General features: G+C 40.1%; 1 protein-coding gene across 4 annotated transcripts in view; it reads left to right on the forward strand.

Moving 5' to 3' along the window:
- The window catches only part of LOC127445159 (F-box/WD repeat-containing protein 7-like), a 196,506-nt gene that overhangs the window by 102,361 nt on the left and 76,029 nt on the right, over window positions 1-18,116 (forward strand). The window contains exon 1 of one of the 4 annotated variants that reach the window (XM_051705023.1): window positions 1,707-2,068. The exons of the other annotated variants lie outside the window; for them this stretch is intronic. Coding sequence (XP_051560983.1) covers window positions 1,844-2,068 — 225 coding nt within the window. The 5' untranslated portion in view covers window positions 1,707-1,843. Of the gene's footprint in view, window positions 1-1,706; window positions 2,069-18,116 lie in introns of those variants that run through there. 4 annotated transcript variants of the gene reach the window in all.

The following is an 18,116-nucleotide window of genomic DNA, read 5'->3' on the forward strand; positions in this document are numbered from 1 at the left end:
CCTAATTATTCTTTTCTCTAATGAACCTTGGAGTGCCTCATTTGTTTAAATAAACTGTGCTTGGGTCTGTAGAATTCGTTTTGATATCATGGAAAGTGGTTTTGGTTTTTCTGTGATAATTTAAAAGCCTTTAAAATGTTAGAAGTCACTGTCAGATGCTGTATGGAGCATGACTGCTATCAGTCTGCTGATGGCTCTTTTGGATAAAGACTTGTACGCTGTAAATAAGAGCTTTAAAGTTGAAGCATGCAAACAGATCCCAGCTTAATATGCTGAGACAACTCTTTAAGGAATCAATTTTTAGGTGGATGTCCCCGAAAAGTGTCAAATGCATCCTGACCAGCCTAACACAGCGACATTTACATAACCTGTGGCTAGAGTTTTGGGAGGAATTATCTGTTTGATCAACCAATGGGAGATATGGTGGTGTTCTGGATACCTGTCTGAAAACAATCAATATTTTTATCGGTAATATTTAATATTTTTTCATATCCGTTTGTTGATGATCTTGGTGCAGAACACATATTAAAAAATGTGGAGGCACACAAAACAGTCTTTTACGTCCTCTGTTATAAAACATTTGATGTATTTTTAAATATTCTATTATTTCTATTTAGTTATGAGTTCAGTATGGGTTTAGTGTCTCAGAGGTGTGTGGTAAATGTCTTGCTAATTTGAATAATTTTTCATAGGAAAAAACAACTCAACTAGCTCAAACACAGAACATCAGAAAATACTGCAAAACTTGAAACAGTGATGTCATAAATCTTCTGTGGTGGTAAAGAGAGTTTCTTACATAGGGATCGGTCAGAAATTAGAAATGTGTTCTAGCAGAGCATTTATTGTGTTGTGATTGTGCATTATTTTCAGCTTATTTTGTATTTAATGTTGATTTTAAAGATAACTGCCATGATTGTTCTGATTGTTTTTTTTTATTATTTTTTTTTTTTATATATATATATGTGCCCCTTAGAAAAAAAACAAAAAAGCATTTGAGTAATTTTGTAGTCGAGTACTCTAACCCACCAAAAAATGAGTACTCGATTACTCATAAATTAAAATGCAAGTTTAAAATAACAAGTATGATGTGTGTGAAATTTAGCCTATGTTTTGTTTTATTTACAAATGTTACCAAGATATATTATCAAAATAATATAACTTTAACAAACTATGTTTTATGAACAATATGCATGAATAAAAATGAAGAAAAAATGTTTTGCTCTTACCCGGAGCTTACATGGAAACCAATCCCTATTGCTCCTCATTCCTATTTAAGCACACGATGAACAGTTAAATTCATACATTTGATATCTATCATAATCTGTTTGTAATATTTCACTCTGTTTGATAGCCCTTTAGCCTGTAGTCTTCTACATTTGCAGTTAGGTGGAATTGGTTAATTCTGACATTTGTCTTTTTGTTCTTTTTAACTGCATGTGTCATCTGAACTAGTGAATACCGCTTTTGTTGTAAATGTATAGATGTAAAGGTGTTTATGTCTGTCTCTGTGAATCTCACAGACTTTGGCTACATTTCTCCATGGTGGGCTGGGGGGCAGATTCTTGTGCATGTGTTTCTGCCTTGATGGGGGCAGTCCAGTACAGGACAGCTGCTGCTGGGCCCAACAGACTCACTGATGACATCAGACCCTCTGATATTTTAAAAGGGGCCACAATCCAGGGGAGCGAGCTTAGTGTGGACAATCAGAGCTGTGCGAAATTCTGTCTCGTCGAACGCTCCGAAACCCTCTAGTTGGCTTCTTGGGAAATTCAGTGATTCAGCCACTGACCAAATCCCACAGTAAGCCTCTTTCGGGATATGACCTACTAGCCCTAGGTTGGCAATGCTGCGGCATTGCCCCATTCCCCGTTTCTCATCATCCAGCCCGAGGAGAAAGATGCCCAAGTCCTCGGGCAAAGAGAAGGCACCCCAGGCTCCTCCGGAGAGCAAGGCACTGGAACTGGCTGAACCGAAGGAGGTGGCTAAGGAGCCCCTGCCCCCCCAAAAAGTCCTCAAGATCTTCAGCATCAACATAATAGCTCAAAGTCTGCCCTTCTGTCGCAGACGGGTGAGTCACCAGTCCCAGGAGTCACTACACTGCTATGCCCTACAGCATGCTTGTTTTAATGACAGTGTCGCAGACTTTTTGTGATGGGTCGGAGGGGGATTTATAGTTCAGTTTACTACATGCTTGAATATTTATTAATGTATTTATTGGAAGACAGTGCCTTGAGCTTGTTGGCTTGCATTCGTAAATAAACAGTTGGTCAGAAAGGTGCGATTCCTATGTGACTCCTGTTTGGTGAACACAATGGGCAAGCCTGTAGCTTTAAATAGTAAAAAAAAAAAAAAGCTTTAATCAAATATAATTTTACCTTACATCCTCTGTTTATAAATGTCTAAGATTTCACAACTGTATATTATTAAACCATAATAATATGCTTTTAGATTTTTGAAAAGAATCAGTACACTCTGGTGTTGCTTAAAATGTATTGGGAAGTGCTGGGCTTGTGAGCCATTGCTCAACCTTCAGCCTCCCTGTCGTTCTTAAACCAACAATAGCAGTAATTGTTTAGTGCAGTCAGGAGACTCAATATAGCAGCACCAGTCTATGAGGTTGTCGAACTGTGCTACATTGCTGTCATTTTAGTCTTAGTTCCTCTGACCTTGTATATATTTTTCAGCAAGTCAATTCAAAATACCACGTGGAAAGATCACGTGGCATGGTAAGAAAAGCTTTGTGCCATTAGTCAATCACATTGGGATTGATGCTTGGATTTGTATATAAATACAAGAATAGAAAGAGTTCTAAGTTTGTACTGATTCAACTTGAACAGGAATCACCGTTACACCGTTTGTTCAAAAGAAAACGTCGTCCATATACGTTTGCGACGCTTGTTTGTCACGACTTCTCCTTTGGCCGCTACTATGATCCCATTCGGTGACCTTAAAAAGGCTTGTTGGGGAGTTCCTATTTTTAACCCTGCCCAGAACCTGAGAAAATGTATTGATTGGTTGGAAAAGCAGCTGCTCTCTCTGGTCTTTGGGATGTCCCACCAATCCCAGACTACAGTGATGCGTGTGCTGCATAGTCAAAGGGGGAGCGGTCCGGAAGGACTCTCAAACGATAACCATGTTCATAAAGGACTCATTGCAATGTTGCACCTCAACAACTGGCTGACAGTTCGGCTCATGACCTTCCGGTCCTAGCCATTTCGCTAAATAAAGCCGGTTAGCTTGCTAGAAAAATAAGGTCATTTGGCTGAAAGTATATCCACATGAAGATAACGGAGCTAAATCTGTTTCCTCATCACTAAATCATACTTTTTTTTGTCATTACCATATATAGATGCATCTGTTTTGGTATAAATGTGTTAAAGAATTGACATGCATTTAGCTTTGAGGTATTGGCATGAACATAGACTTTAAGCAAACTTAATTTTTTTATCTGTAATTTGGCTAGGTGGTGAATCATTAAGAATGAAGGCCAATAGTTGAGGGAATAGTAGTGATATGAAGGAAGTGTTGAAAACTGAATGGGCCAATAAAAGCTATCAAATGACCAATATCCAGAAGTACCCTCCATTTTTATTGATATTACACATTGGAGGCGCTGAAATGAAAAATGTAGACAAACTGATTCCAGTAGCAGGCCATGCCTGCAAAAAGCAGGAGTAGCTCCTCAATCTCTCTTTTCAAACCATTCTGTTTTCCCTGGGTTAAATGAGTGATTACTGAAGCATGCATGGTACTAGTTGACTTGTAGTTCACTCATAGGACACAGCACATTGTCATGGTTCATGTCAGTTGTAGCCCGGTGTACACACTGTTAATTAAGTGTACACGGGCTTCCCTTTCCTTTCTTGTTTCTTCTTTTATTTAATAAAAAATACATGCATCCCTTGAATCTGATTAACAGGGCGTTATAAGCCCAAGATGATGACATACTGTAAAATTGGTTTGTGTGCTGTCTGTCCTGAATTCCCAAATGGCAGTGCAAAGAATTAAAGTCAAAGACATCTTCCCACTGATGCAATGATTAAGCTAATGGATATCAATTACCCATGGTAGTCGATTCATTTGAGAGACTGCCGGAGAGCGATATCTGAATATCTGTTGCGAAAGTGATTCATCGCTGAAACCTCATATTGGTAAACTAGTAAAGCCAGCAATATTTGCCATCCCAATGTTTGGTGCTTAATTGTTCTCTCCCGCTACCCCAAGGATGTTACATGAGCCAGCCAAATGATAGCACAGGGGAAAAGCCAAATAAAATGGTCTATATTTCTAATTAGCAGTGCACTAATGTGCACATGTTCCTTCCGGAAGATTAACTCAGTGGTAAAAAGCTAACTTTCCTCATGAGGTTTGTCTTTGTTCTTGAGAAGTGGTGTTGAAAATTCAAGTTATTGTCGTCCCTTCACTTCATTTTTTCTTGTAAAATCAGGCCTCCACTGAGACTGCAGCGGAGGAAGACAAACGAGCAAAAATAGATCTCTAAACGTCGACATCACAAAACAGACGTCCCGTTCCTCACCAATTGAGCAGCTGGTTTGGACAACACCTTGCAAGTGACTTGAGATCCACCAGCTGGTTCTAGTGAATGGAATAGCTTGAATTTCTCGGGGTCCCCATGGACCAATATAAGATCCCTAAAGCTTTGCTCAGCAAGTTCTGCTGCCACTGAGCATGAATGAGCAGCAGCTTTTATGACTGTGAAAAGAAAATGGCAAAAACAGCTCAGGATAACAAGGCTCTTATGTTCATCTCCATATATTTCTTGAGTCTTTGTCTGTAGTCAGTTACTTTTACTAAAGGCTCAAATTCTTTCTTTTTAAAGCTCAACTTCTAGTCTTTCATCAAGTCCCTACAAGCTATTACTAGGGAGTCCCTAGTAATAGCTTGGCAACTGAGTTTGGTTTCCACGAAGACATGCCAAGGAGGCAAAAGCTTCCATTTTTCCCAGGCTTGCTATAGCACCCAGCTGTTTTTATGAGAAGACCACCAGGAAATGAATGAGTTTTCATGCTAGTGTACTTGGGTGCATATTGCTTTTCTATTCTGATCTGCTTTGCCATTCGGGTAAGTTGATCTGGTCCTGCCCATCACAGCTATGCCACCGCCATGGTCCCCATCAAGGGCCGTTTGCTATTTGAGAACTTGCCTTTGGCCTGTAAGTCTCACTGTGCAAGCTTCCTTTACTTTTCCTATCCGAGTTCTGGGAATTCCTAATGGCGGCATGGAAAAAAAGGGAACTGAATGAATTGAAAGCTCATAAACAAAATTGTCTTACTGCTAATTTATACTTGGTTGCCGAACAGGTTTCCTTTAGTTTGTCTAAATATTAGGGCAAAAAGAACTAACGTCTTTGTCCTGCTAAGTTGTTTGTTTGGTGATATTTCTCCTGTTCATGCACATTCCTGAGATCCTTGACAAAGGAGAACTTATATGCTAGTTGAAAAGCATTGACAAATTGTTTAAAACTAACCGCGAGTGTGGTTTTGATGTGGCATTGTTTATTTACAATTGTGTATCCCAGCTAAGAAAATTGTAGCTTGAAACACTGCCTCCAGTGGTCTAAGCGATAAGTGTTGTTAGGTGTATGTAGGGGCAAATATGAGCTCCATTTTCCAGGTGTAATGTCCACAGGGCGGTGCCAAAAAGCAAGTTGTAAGGCCAGTTGTTTTTAGCTGTACTGACTGTAATACAGTGAAGAGAAATGCATGTTTTAATAACTGTACCCCCGCCCCAACCCAAAATTGTATTCAAAACAATTGAATGAATAGTACAGGACCAATAGAGCAACCCTAATAGCCTGTTCTAAACGGAATTCACAAAGTAAAAGTACAACAGTCAGAAGGACGTTGTTGAAACTAATTAACAGGTAGCCAAATCTCTAAGAGAAAAAAAATGCGCTGAAAAGGTTTAGGTTAACCTTACCCTAACCCTAGCCTATGATCTAGTATGACAGCTGTTTGGTAAAGAACATTAACCAATAGCAGTTACAATGTAAAAAATAAATCAACAAAACAACACAAAAATAACACAAAATAGCTGTTAAAGGATAAAGTCTCTTCATGCATTGCTTCATTCCATTGGCAATGCTCTGCAATCAATCTCTTCAAAGTCAAAGAGACTCCTTTATGTTCTTAAGTGTGTAAGTGCTTGAAGCCTTTCTGTTGGTTTTTTAAAGTGAGCCATGTGCAAACAGTCTCGCATAAGAGCCCTGCAGCGCACCAACAAATCACAGTGTGTTAAATGTTACATGCTGTACGTTACAGGGCTTTTTTAAGCTCTTTTTTTGATTGTTGCCAGTGAACCCAGACTTGTTTGCAGAGTTTGTGCACTGCGGTTAGTTCACCACAGGGGCTTTACTTCAAATGGAGACAGGATGATGCGTATCTTCACGTATGTGAAAGCTTGGGGGCAATGTGACACTCTCATAGGTCTTATCATGACTCCTGTTGCATCAAAAGGCAGACTGCAGTCTGTAGCCTAGTGCTGCCCAGATTACTTGGCCAGATGTGCACCAAGACATGTTTAGTATATAGGATGAAAACATTGGCCATTTTGATCTTGTCTAATTCAATAACCTTTTGTATTAGGATAGTCTCTCTTAAAGTGAACCATCTGCCGTTGTACTCCTGCTGTGAAAAACCTAATCCTAACCATCAATTCTGATTTTACGGGCAGTTATGAAAAGTGGTTTTCAGGTCCGTGAAACTCCTACCATTTTATCTTGGCAATATCTCAAAAGAGAAAATGGTTGTACTCGGGTGTCCTTCCCTCACCTTGTTGGGTATGGGCGCTGTTTGAGTATTCGGTCAGCTGATGCGTCCTCTTGCTCAGAGAGCTCATCTGCTCCTACGAGAGGGAGGTGATGGGATTGCATTGCCCTTGAGCTCCAAATAACGCAGAGTGAAGGCATCTGCCCAAAGCTATTCTGAGCAGGCCCATTCCAGCCTGGTACAGATAAACAGAGAGTATCAGGCAAACAGTCTTGCAGTATTATCCATATGGGAAGACCAGACCATGACAGCACACACAAGCTGAAGGACTGTTTCTAACTGCTTGTCAAGCTGAAGGTAAGTGGCGTGCACCCAGTGTGGTCAATGCAAGCCCAACTGGCACTTGATAGCAGTTCACCCACCCTGCAATAAAGCCACCATGAAGTGCTGTCATTTTTTCTCGGGTTGCCCTTTGACGCTGATTTTGAGCCTTCCTCTGTACTCTAAGCTCCATCAGCGTGAAAAAACGTACTGAACACAGACAGCAACTTCTACCGTGTGTTTGAAGACCTCCCACCTGCTGCAAGGCTGCCAAGAGGTGTTGACATTTCTTGCAGAGCTGGCAGTGTGGGTGAGAGGCTTTCTCCTGACCCAGGAATGTGTCAAAGGCTCTCAGCATCTGCCCATAGCCAGTGGGAGTAACTGAAGATGGGACTGTTAGGTTTAAAGCACTCACGGGTTTTAATGTCCGGGACCATGGCATTAAAGAATGTTGTTGCAAAGTCCATCTTGTCAGCACATTGTTGCTGTTACTCTGGTTATTACGATAGTTGATGTTTAACAGAAATGGCACTGAGATGTGATAATTGGGCCGGTTGCAATCAGATCAAGCCGCAGTTATCTGATAGTTATAATGTAATTATTTAAGCATATCATGTATGAACAATTTAATGTACTCCATGTTTTTTCATCACTCTTGTTAATAATGTAAATGTCTAATTAATATGTTTGTAACACCTAGCCCAAGTAGAGCACAACAGTCTGGCTCCAGAAGTAAAAAATACAGTACATTTTCTCGATGGATGAATTGATTTTTAACGATAAATTATAAACCTTTAAAGACAGATTTACAGTGAAATCCAAGGTTGTTAATTAATGCTATAGGCTTCTGTTGAAGCCATCAGTTTCTTTTATTTCAACTTCATTTTCCCCAAATGGTGCGTTATAGTGGAATTCCTGGTAAAGAAATATCCTAACCATAATCTCGAAGAATAAAGGTCAACCAATCAAAGAATTGCTGCAAACAAATTGTGGCAAAAGAGCCCAAATGCGACTGCCCACTTTCATGGCCCACTGCGAAAGACATAATCGAGTTGGTCTCCCTACACTCTCAAACTACTTCTGTATTTGTATATATCTGAATATTTTGCAATAAAATCTAAATATATTGTTTCTATACCTATAATCAACAACTTTAAATCAATTGTTTTATATTTTTCCATTGTTTTTAATTCGATTACGTCATTCACAATACTTCATGGGATTGTAGTTCATTCCCTCATGAAAGATGAAGTATTTGGAAAAATACTTCCAGAACCAGGACCCCTGAAAAAGTGGGTGGTCGCTGTTGCACTCTAAGGCCTGCATCAGTTCATGGCCCCACATACCTGACATGACTGAACCTGTACTGTCCAGAAAAGTTATGTTTTGGCTGAGTGTTGTGATGGTCTCCAGGAGGCCAGCCTATAAAACTAACACCACTAAGCTCCTAATTGCTCTATTAATGCCAAAAAGGTGCTCTTTATTTATTGAAGCCTGTAACCAAGTAACAGCAGCTGCCCTGGCTAAGGCCTCGCCGCAATCCTCATTGTTCAGTTCGTTAAAGAAAGTCTCAATAAAGCAGGATCAATCTTGCCCATTGATTACTGTCATGTGCAGTTGTCCTGCTCTGTTCAGCTGGATGTGGCTTGATTGTTTTATCTGAATTGTCTGAATGGGACTTTTGGGTCTTTTTGACGTACGCACTCTAGCGGACTGGGAGCTGAGCCCAGAACCTGGCGAAGCACCATGTCTGGTCTTCACTCACAGTTCTTTGGGAACATTTCTCACCTGCCACTCCCTCAGCTCCCTTCCATCAGCCCTCCTTGTCTCTTCAGCGGCTGGATTCAGCAGCAGTCAGATGGTCGTGGTGTAACTGATGCAGCTGTCTACATGGATCGTTTAATCTGGGCATAAAACTGCTTGTGTGGTCCTGCCTAGATTGCCCTTTTGAGTTGAGTCCGAGAGAGAGAGAGAGAGAGAGAGAGAGAGAGAGAGAGACATTTCTCTGGCCAGCTCTCTGGAGTGAAAAAGCAGAGGGAGCGAGATGGGAATTTCTTAGCCTGTCACTTGTAGATCTTTATAGCAGACACTAGATCAGAGGTGATGGCATACATTTTATTTAACATGTGTATCAAGCTCCGAAGTTCATGAAGGATATCCTTTCAAACTGTGAACTCTGATTCAGGTCTTCTGTGCCTGTTCCATGATTCTGTCTCCATGTTCACAGTGGATTCCATGTAAATTTCAAGTTGTCCATCCTTGCTGCTCTATATCCACAAGTACTGTAAAGTGCCTGGTAATGGTGCCAAATTACCGGACAGATTTTCTTGACTCGCGGACAAGGTCATCGTCTGTGCGCATTGTCGCTACATGCGCCGGCCATTAACTCTACTAAAAGAGTATCACAAAGATGTAGTGGCATGCGTCAAACGCGTTCTTATTCGCTCACGGTCAGAAGAGTATACTCACAAAGGCAAACAGGCGCGAGGTCATCCAGAACACGCAAAAATGAAGTATACCTGGGCCTTGAGGAAGTGCGTGTCTTCCTTTCTTTATGATTCTCTTGTGCAGTGTTAGATTTTACATTTCTATGGAAATGTCCATTTGGACATTGAATTGATAAACAGTGCATTCACCCCGTCTCACGAAACCCTGTTTTAACACTCTATATACACAAACACTAGACATATAAGAGGTGCTCCAGCCTGATTTGCTCTGTTGAATGTCTTTATGCATGCGTATCCTCTCAGCACAATGGAGTGGACCTTTTCTAGCCTTGTAGCTGAGGTTTGGGTACATCATGGCACCATTATATTTTCTACACAATATTCAAGAGGTGTGCATGTGTGGGATTTCTTCTGTCTCAGAGGATTAAGGACATTGATGACCATAATGACTGCAGACACGTCACAGTGCTATTTGCAAATTTAACCTCTTGACCTTGTAGCCACTGCTGTAAGGTTCAGTTTCCATTGAATTTCCATTTCCAGTTGAAAACTGTGGTTGTGTTTAAACTTAGAGTGCAGCCAGCTCAACTCTGGTTTACTTGATAATCTGACAGCTACATTCCATAAAGCGAGTTTCAGCAGCCATGTTGTGTTTGTTGCGCAGCAGAGGAAACCTGACTCAGATTCCCAGATTGATCAGGACTGCATATCATGTGGGTGATGGAGCGCAGGCATTCTCCACGCCTATTTATAAAGTCTGCATTAAAGCGTGCTCATCTGAAAACATGCACCCCCACCCGTACCTGAGAGTTGAATGTTTATAGGTTATAAGTACGTAATGACTCAGTTCAGTGTGGTATCATTATAATGTGTGTTATGATTCTCAAAGTGGTTCCCAGTTGATTTTTTTTCAGATGTAAGGTTAAATTTCTTCTTTGGCCTTGTGCTATTTGATTCCGATCATGGAATTAATCTGACACCTGTAGTAAGATCTCACTGAGTTGAGATGCTGAATCAACAGTTTGGCCTTTAACTTGTGTACCATCTCGCACGAATGTAACCCAGTGACGTGCCTGGTTATTAATAGGGTCCTAGCATTACCATCAGGCTCACCAGAGCATTGCAAAGTAATCACTCGGTTTCAAGCCGATCACATAACCAATTATTTTCCGTCAAGAGTGTTGATTTAAATCTATAGTTTTTTTTTTTGTGGTACTGACCCAAGCAGCATACAACTCGGCATCCTACTTACCCCCTTTCGTTTTTTAGGTGGTAATTCCGATAACTCCACCCCTTTGCCATTCTAAACTGTTTATCAAAAAGCCTGTGTGTTGTCAGCTGTTACAGTGTGTTTACATAGACAGAAGTTTGCGATGGGGAGAGTAGCGCTGCTTGTCAGATTTGAGAATCAGAAGGCAAAACACATCAAAGAACGATGAGAGGAAGGATACTGTTGTAATGAACCTCAGCTGCACTTCCATCATTTGTATTGGAACAGGTCATTGGGTCTGGAACTGTCACATGTAAAACTCTGTTGTTTAGAGAAGAGGTGTAGAACAGTGTTGAATTGTATGCCAAGAGGAGATACATTCATATCTATGAAAACCCATATTTCAAATGTTTACTTTTTTTGGCTTCTCCTAGTTAATCCTGGGTAAGATTTAACAGTGTTTAGGACTTGGTGTTATTCTTTTCCTTTTGACAAAAAATGTTTGATAATTTCTCTTGTGCATCAGATAAGTACATTAGTCAGTTTAGCCTTAAGTCCAAAGTATACTTTGGGCTTTAGTCTCTGAAATCTATTTTGAGAGGACTTAATCCAAAAATTCTTAATTGAGACATTGAATACTTTCTTGCGAATGCTTCCAGCATTTGTTTATCCCATTACTCTTTATTATTTCAGCTTGTTTAAGAAGAAAACCTTTAAACAGAATAGGGCTGAAACTAATAGTCGACGTTATCGACAACGTCGACAATACAACATTTTCGGCAACAATTGTCGTTGTTGAATACTCGTTTGACCTAATTTAACGTTACATGAGACCATATGAAACTCTAATGATGACACGAGTGAGCAGCACTGCAGCTGATTGATGACAGGAAGAATGACACAGATCACAGTCCAGATGCTCTCTAAACTTTCCAAACAGCTTCAGCTGATGTAGATCACAAAGTAAATACAGAAGCACTCTCGTTGTGGGATAAGTGGAGCTGGAGCTGCCGCTTCGCCGAAGCAAAACTTGCGTGTCGAGCGTCTTTAAAGGAAACACCCCGGCATTACATCTTTAATGCAGTTATATTTAATGCGTTAGAGCTTTATTAAAGTTCAAATAATACAGAAGCAGATCATGTAAATAACTACAAACTCTGAAACTGGCATTTCTCTGTGCAGTCAGCACCTCTTCTATGAGTTGTACGAATGTCCCGATCTATAGGGGGAGAGATTGAAACTGCACCCGGCTGATGCACTTACTGCAGCTAGATTATAACGTGATGACTCGCGACTTATGGAATCATAATATATGTGTCACTGTGCATTTCTTATCGTGAGGAACATTGGCAATGGAGAGAGTTTGTTTTTTTGTGAGTTAAAGATGGATTGAAGTGAACAGAAAGGTGAGAGAGGGTAGTCTTCACCCCATTATACACTGCAACAAAATATGTTTTTGATTTGTTTGTTTTGGATTGTTTTCCAATATAAATTTCCAAAGCTTCTCTAAAACGGGGGGCCTGGGTAGCTCAGCAAGTAAAGACGCTAACTACCACACCTGGAGTCGCAAGTTCAAATCCAGGGTGTGCTGAGTGTCTCCAGTCAGGCTTCCTAAGCAACCAGTTGGCCTGGTTGCTAGGGTGGGTAGAGTCACATTGGGTTAACCTCCTCGTGGTTGCTATAATGTGGTTCTTGCTCTTTGTGGGGTGCGTGGTGAGTTGTGCTTTTATGCTGCGGAGAATAGCGTGAAGCCTCCACATGCACTAGGTCTCCGCGGTAACGCGCTCAAGTCACGGGATAAGATGTGCGGATTGACTGTCTCAGATATGGAAGCAACTGAGATTCGTCTTCCGCCACCTGGATTGAGGCAAGTCACTACGCCACCATGAGGACTTGGAGCGCACTGGGAATTGGGCATGCCAAAATTGGGAAGAATAGGGGAGAAAAACCCCCCCAAAAATAAAAACTCCTTTAAAACAATGTACATTTACTTTAGCAGCTATACTGCAGAAGAAAAATTGTTACCTGAGAATGATGAATATAATTTAAAAAATACAAATATTTTAAAATATCTAAAAATACTTTAAAATAAAAGATGCGTTCACCTGAGAAGCAGCATATAAGATGTTTAGATGTGCTTTTAGAGAATAGATCTTGAATATAAGTATATTTTGTCTTTACTGCATTTGCAGAAGTATAACCAAGTGAAAAAATACACTTATATACAAAATACACATATATATAATATACATTCTCTTAAAGCAAGTCTAAATATCTTGTATGTTGCTTCTCAAGTAAATGTATCTTGTTTTAAGGATTTTTAGACAGTTTTAAAGGGAAAACAAGACAAATACACTTGATAACACTCACTTAATGTCATAAAAGATGATTTTGTCCTCTTTATTGTTAGTAAGAATGTTTAATACAACCTTTTAAGTCGGGACACAAGCTGAATAATCGGTTAAGAGCTAATGATTAATCGTTACAATGATCAAAAGAATAGTCGAATAATCGTTCTAATAATTGTTAGCTTAGTCAGTTATCAAAATAATCGTAAGTTGCAGCCCTAAAATAGAAGAATATTAAATTATATGAGCGATTTCAAACACTTATTGTGTTAAATATTATGTAAGTACAATATTTTGCTGCTGCTTTTGGAACTCTTAAAAGACTGTAGAATTCTGTAGATGGAATTCATTTGTATCATTTTGGTGTTTCCCGGAGCAATACACTATGTGTGTTTCACTATGTGTGTTTCCATGACTTTGATGTTCATTAAAGCAGAATAACTATTAAACATTTTCATCAGTGAGTAAACAATGTTTTAAGAGTGTTATGAGGAGATTTGTCTTGAGATTCAATTTGATGGCCTCACTGACTATGCACATTAAGTTGTTGTGTTGCGTAACTACAGTATATTTAATTAAATATTCATGACCTGCTCATCCAGAACCCTATTACTGCTAACTTGACATTATGAAACGAGGCCTGCCCAGTCCACATAACAAGTGTGTCATGTGATCCATGCATTTGTGTATGATACTAAGACTTTTGAGAGATTTTCCAGAGCCTGGTGCACTCAGTAAGTGAGGTGATGTGTTATCTTTATTTAATCATTCTCTATATATACTGTGTACAGCTCAAAGTTAAAGCTTTCTTTTATTTTTGTATTTTTTTTTTATCCCCTTTTCTCCCAATTTGGGATGCCCAATTCCAACTACTTAGTGGGTCAGCGTGGTGGCGCGGTTACTCGCCTCAATCCGGGTGACGTAGGACAAGTCTCAGTTGCCTCCGCTTCCGAGACCGTCGTGTCCGCGCATCTTATCACGTGACTCACTGTGCATGACACCGCGGAGACTCACAGCATGTGGAGGCTCATGCTACTCTCCTCAATCCATGCACAACTCACCACACACCCCATTGAGAGCGAGAACCACTAATCGCGACCACGAGGAGGTTACCCCATGTGACTCTACCCTCGATCCTGCCTTTTTACTGTGACCATGGCTGAAGGGGTCTTCCCCTCTCAGACCTCATAAGTGGATGTCATTGGCATCATGTACATGTCACTCATTACTACTGTGCTAACAGAGCCATAAAATGCATATGTCTGAGAAGGGCACAAGATCTTCTCATCTATGAGGGCTGTGTTATAGGACTTGCTGTTCTTTAGTTTAATGCTGTGGTGGGTCTTCAGTTGACCTTCTGCCAGAAACTGAGGAACAGGTTTGCCATAAAGCTTTAGATGTACAGGAACTTGGATTACTGCTACATATAAATGTTACTTTTTCAGATTAAAAGTGGCACAAAATGAGCAAAGCCATCTTGTCAGCAGAATGTACTGTGTATGGTAGTGTAACAAGAGAGAGCTGGTACGTGAATAGCTGTGCTGTATGGGTAAACCTCACCTCTGGCCTCAAGAGGCGCACTAGCGACATGATGCTTGAGGCTGTAGCCATTAGCCTCCTTGTTAGCACGCCCGCCTCCCATGCCAGCGATCCCGGTTCAAATCCCGCTCGGCGGGTCGAGCAGGACTGGTTACAGTGGTGCTGTAACCCAGATGGGAGTGAGGTTTAGGGGGGTGAGCGTAATGGGAGCTGGCTGGTACGTGATAGCTGTGCAGTGTAAACCTCACTCCCCTGGCCTCAAGAGGCGCACTAGCGACTGATGCAAAGAGCTGTAGCCTTTAGCTTCCTCGTTAGCATGCCTGCCTCCCATGCTGGCTGACGGTGGTTTGAAAACCGCTCTGAATGGTTCGAGCAGGACCGGTTACAGTAGCATGGTCTATAAAAGATCAATATCGCTATACTTGGATTTCTGGGAAATGCAGTTGTTTTGCAGTTGTAGTTGCATCTCAGTGTGGGGATTAGAACCGTTTACGGAAAATTGAGAAGCAATCAACGTTAAGGACCTTTGTGTTATTCCACTTCCCTAAATGAACCTGTGGTAACCATAAATTAAAGATGCAGTGTAATCGAAATTGGAGTTTTGTGGCTTTGAGTCCATGTCTGATAGCCTTTAAGCTGCCTATATGCAAGTGTACCCCTACAAGCTAATAGAATTAAACTTTAGTGTATAAAAAATTTACTTTCTCTTCTGGCAAATCATGGTTTATGGCTGTGATTTAACTAAAGCCTATTGGCTATTTTTAAAAAAAAAAAAAGAAAGAAAAGGGACAAGTTCTTTGATATGTCTCTCCCAAATTCTGTTTCAATATGAAATACATTGACACAAGAAAGAATTGCATCTATCAAGCAATTTCATAGGGTCTTTAACTCATGGGACCCGTAAATACTGGAAAAAAAATCATTGTGGGAATAGTTTGAACATTTTATGAGAACTTCTGAAGATGTTCTGCTCTCTCAAATGATTTGTGCAGTGCTGAGCAAATCAAGAACATGGTATCCTTGGACAGAAATATTTGAATTGCAGTTGTCTTTGCAGATGAACATGTTGTAGAAAGTTTGTCACATTTACATATTCTTGAAATGTTATATTTGGATGATAGGTTGCGTTGAGACTCTCTTGGGTCAGTCTATCAAGATAAATCATGAGAGATCACTTTGAGAAGGTCTTTTGATCCTTTGTTGTTTAGTCCCTGGTTCCTGATCTTCATATCCAACGGTCTCTTTTTGGCCATTTTACTCCCTTCCCACCTCGTTTATCCTCAAAGAACACCGATTCAGATGGAAGATGGATTTAAAAATGCATGATATCATTATAACACAGATTTATCTTAATAAGCCACCATTATAAAGCACAGCTGTGGTTAGTATCCATGAAAGCTAATGGAAATATATCTAAAGGATAAAGACAGCTTAATGATTGTTTACATCATGCTCGGACAGCAGAGTTCTGTTCAGCCTGCTTGCCACCAGTCTCTAATCTTGTAGACTTAAGGTCAGAGAGGAGTGTATTGTGTAAGTGTTTGGCCCATGCAGAGATCAGAAGGACGGAATCTGTCGGTTTTGGCCATTCTCGGTGTTTGTAAAGGTGTCAGGACCACAGTACGTCTTCTCCAGGGTGGTAGAAGTGAGTTCTGGCCAGAAAGCTGCTGTCTCAGCCTCCTCGTCTCTCATTTAGAGCAGATTAGTTCATTGAAAACAGCAGCCTCATTGTTCTCCTTTTCATTTCATGCTTGTTGGCTGTGTTTGGAGAGCTCATGACATTCTTCTTTTCGTTTTGTATAATTTTATTATTATGTACTATTTTTGACTTTTCAATTTAGCTATTTTACATCATTTGACCTCAGTACTTTTTGTTATTGTGTATCCAAAATCCCAATAATAACGAGAATAAAATACGATTTAGTGCATAACGTTGGACTTTTCAAATGTTTGGCTCTATTACAATTCTCTATATTTAAGTATCTACCAAATTAAGTTTAGAAGCAGTTACTGTATGTATGTGTGTGTGTGTGTGTGTGTGTGTGTGTGTGTAGGTGTCATTGATTGTTTTAATTTCACTCTGCCGCTGTTATACTGTAGAATCGTCAAGGTGGCCTCACACAAGCAATTAAAAAAATAAAAAAGACTGCATTAATTGTAGCAGGTAACCGATAGTTCCAAAAAGCAACTAAGCAACTATCGGCACCAATTAATCGGTAAAGCCAATGTATTGGTCTACCTTTAAACATGATATTTAGTGCACCAAACAGGATTGATAACTGCATTCTGCTGCTGTGTGAACGTAGCTGTTATGTTTGTGTTCAGGCATGGTTTTACATATCATTTATTTTTCAACTACCAGCATTTAACAAGGAATATTGAAGTGTTTATGAGGCATGGAGAAGCAGATTTTTGCACCTGCCAAACTTTCCCTTGCTCCCATCTCTTACGTGGATCTTGTATCAACAACTTGTGTTTTAATTTGCCAATTAAACTCCTCATGGAATCTCTGGAGTTTTCGTGCTCAAGTGGCCCATATTCGCACTCACAAACTCACACGCATTTACCCCCCTCCCAGCCTGTTGTTTATCTCGCTCTGGTCTGTTGATTTCCATTCCTCTCTGTCCTCAGTCATTCTGATGGAAGGGCTGAATAGACTTGGCATACTGATTGAGCCCCGCTCCATCTGTGCCATTGATTATTAAAGGCAGCCTGAGAGGAGCGAGCGGTTTAGCCAGAATCTCTCATTTAAGAGCTCTAAGCCAATACATCTGTTTGTTTTTTTTGTTTTGTTTTTTCTCAGTGTTTTTCATATGATGAATGATTTATTTGGTATATAACATTTTAAGTATGAATGTCAAAAGTATCAGTAGTTCAGTGCCAGGTCGATACCAAAATAAAATGTAACAATGCAAGTCTTTCTACGCTATCGGTTGCACTGACTCAGTTGTGTGTCATTTTGATATCTGACTGACTGGAGGCGGCCTGTTTGTGCGTGTTCTCTGTGAAAATGTGGTAAAATGTGGGTGCACGCATACAAGGTAAAATGCACTTCTTGGTCGGAATGCCCATTTTACCGAGGCAATAAGGTTAACACTGTCAGGCTGAAGTGAATGTGAACAGGCGGGACAAAAATTGGGTATGTGTCACAAGTGTTAGACCTTGCAGTGCATATGCAGCTTAATAGACCTGTTGCTGCCTATTATATCATTAATGGTAATAAAACAGCAATATTGACAAAAATGATTTATTTTTCTTTATTACTGACTGGGTATTTAATCAAAATCAAAACATAAAACTATGTTTACTTAATTGAGAAATACTTCAAGGCTAAAGTCAATTGTTTTATTTAATAGTTTTTTGTGGTATCATGCATGGTAGTGAGAATCATGAAATTTGAAATGTTGGTATTGTGACCATAATTAAATAAACTGTACTTGCATTCTGGTTGTCACAAAGTTTGAAGTAGAATTTGGTGTGGAAAATCTGCTTTAACATAACTCATTGGCATTGGTTACATCAC

The sequence above is a fragment of the Myxocyprinus asiaticus genome, chromosome 8, assembly GCF_019703515.2.
Source record: "Myxocyprinus asiaticus isolate MX2 ecotype Aquarium Trade chromosome 8, UBuf_Myxa_2, whole genome shotgun sequence".
NCBI classification, from domain to species: Eukaryota; Metazoa; Chordata; class Actinopteri; order Cypriniformes; family Catostomidae; genus Myxocyprinus; species Myxocyprinus asiaticus.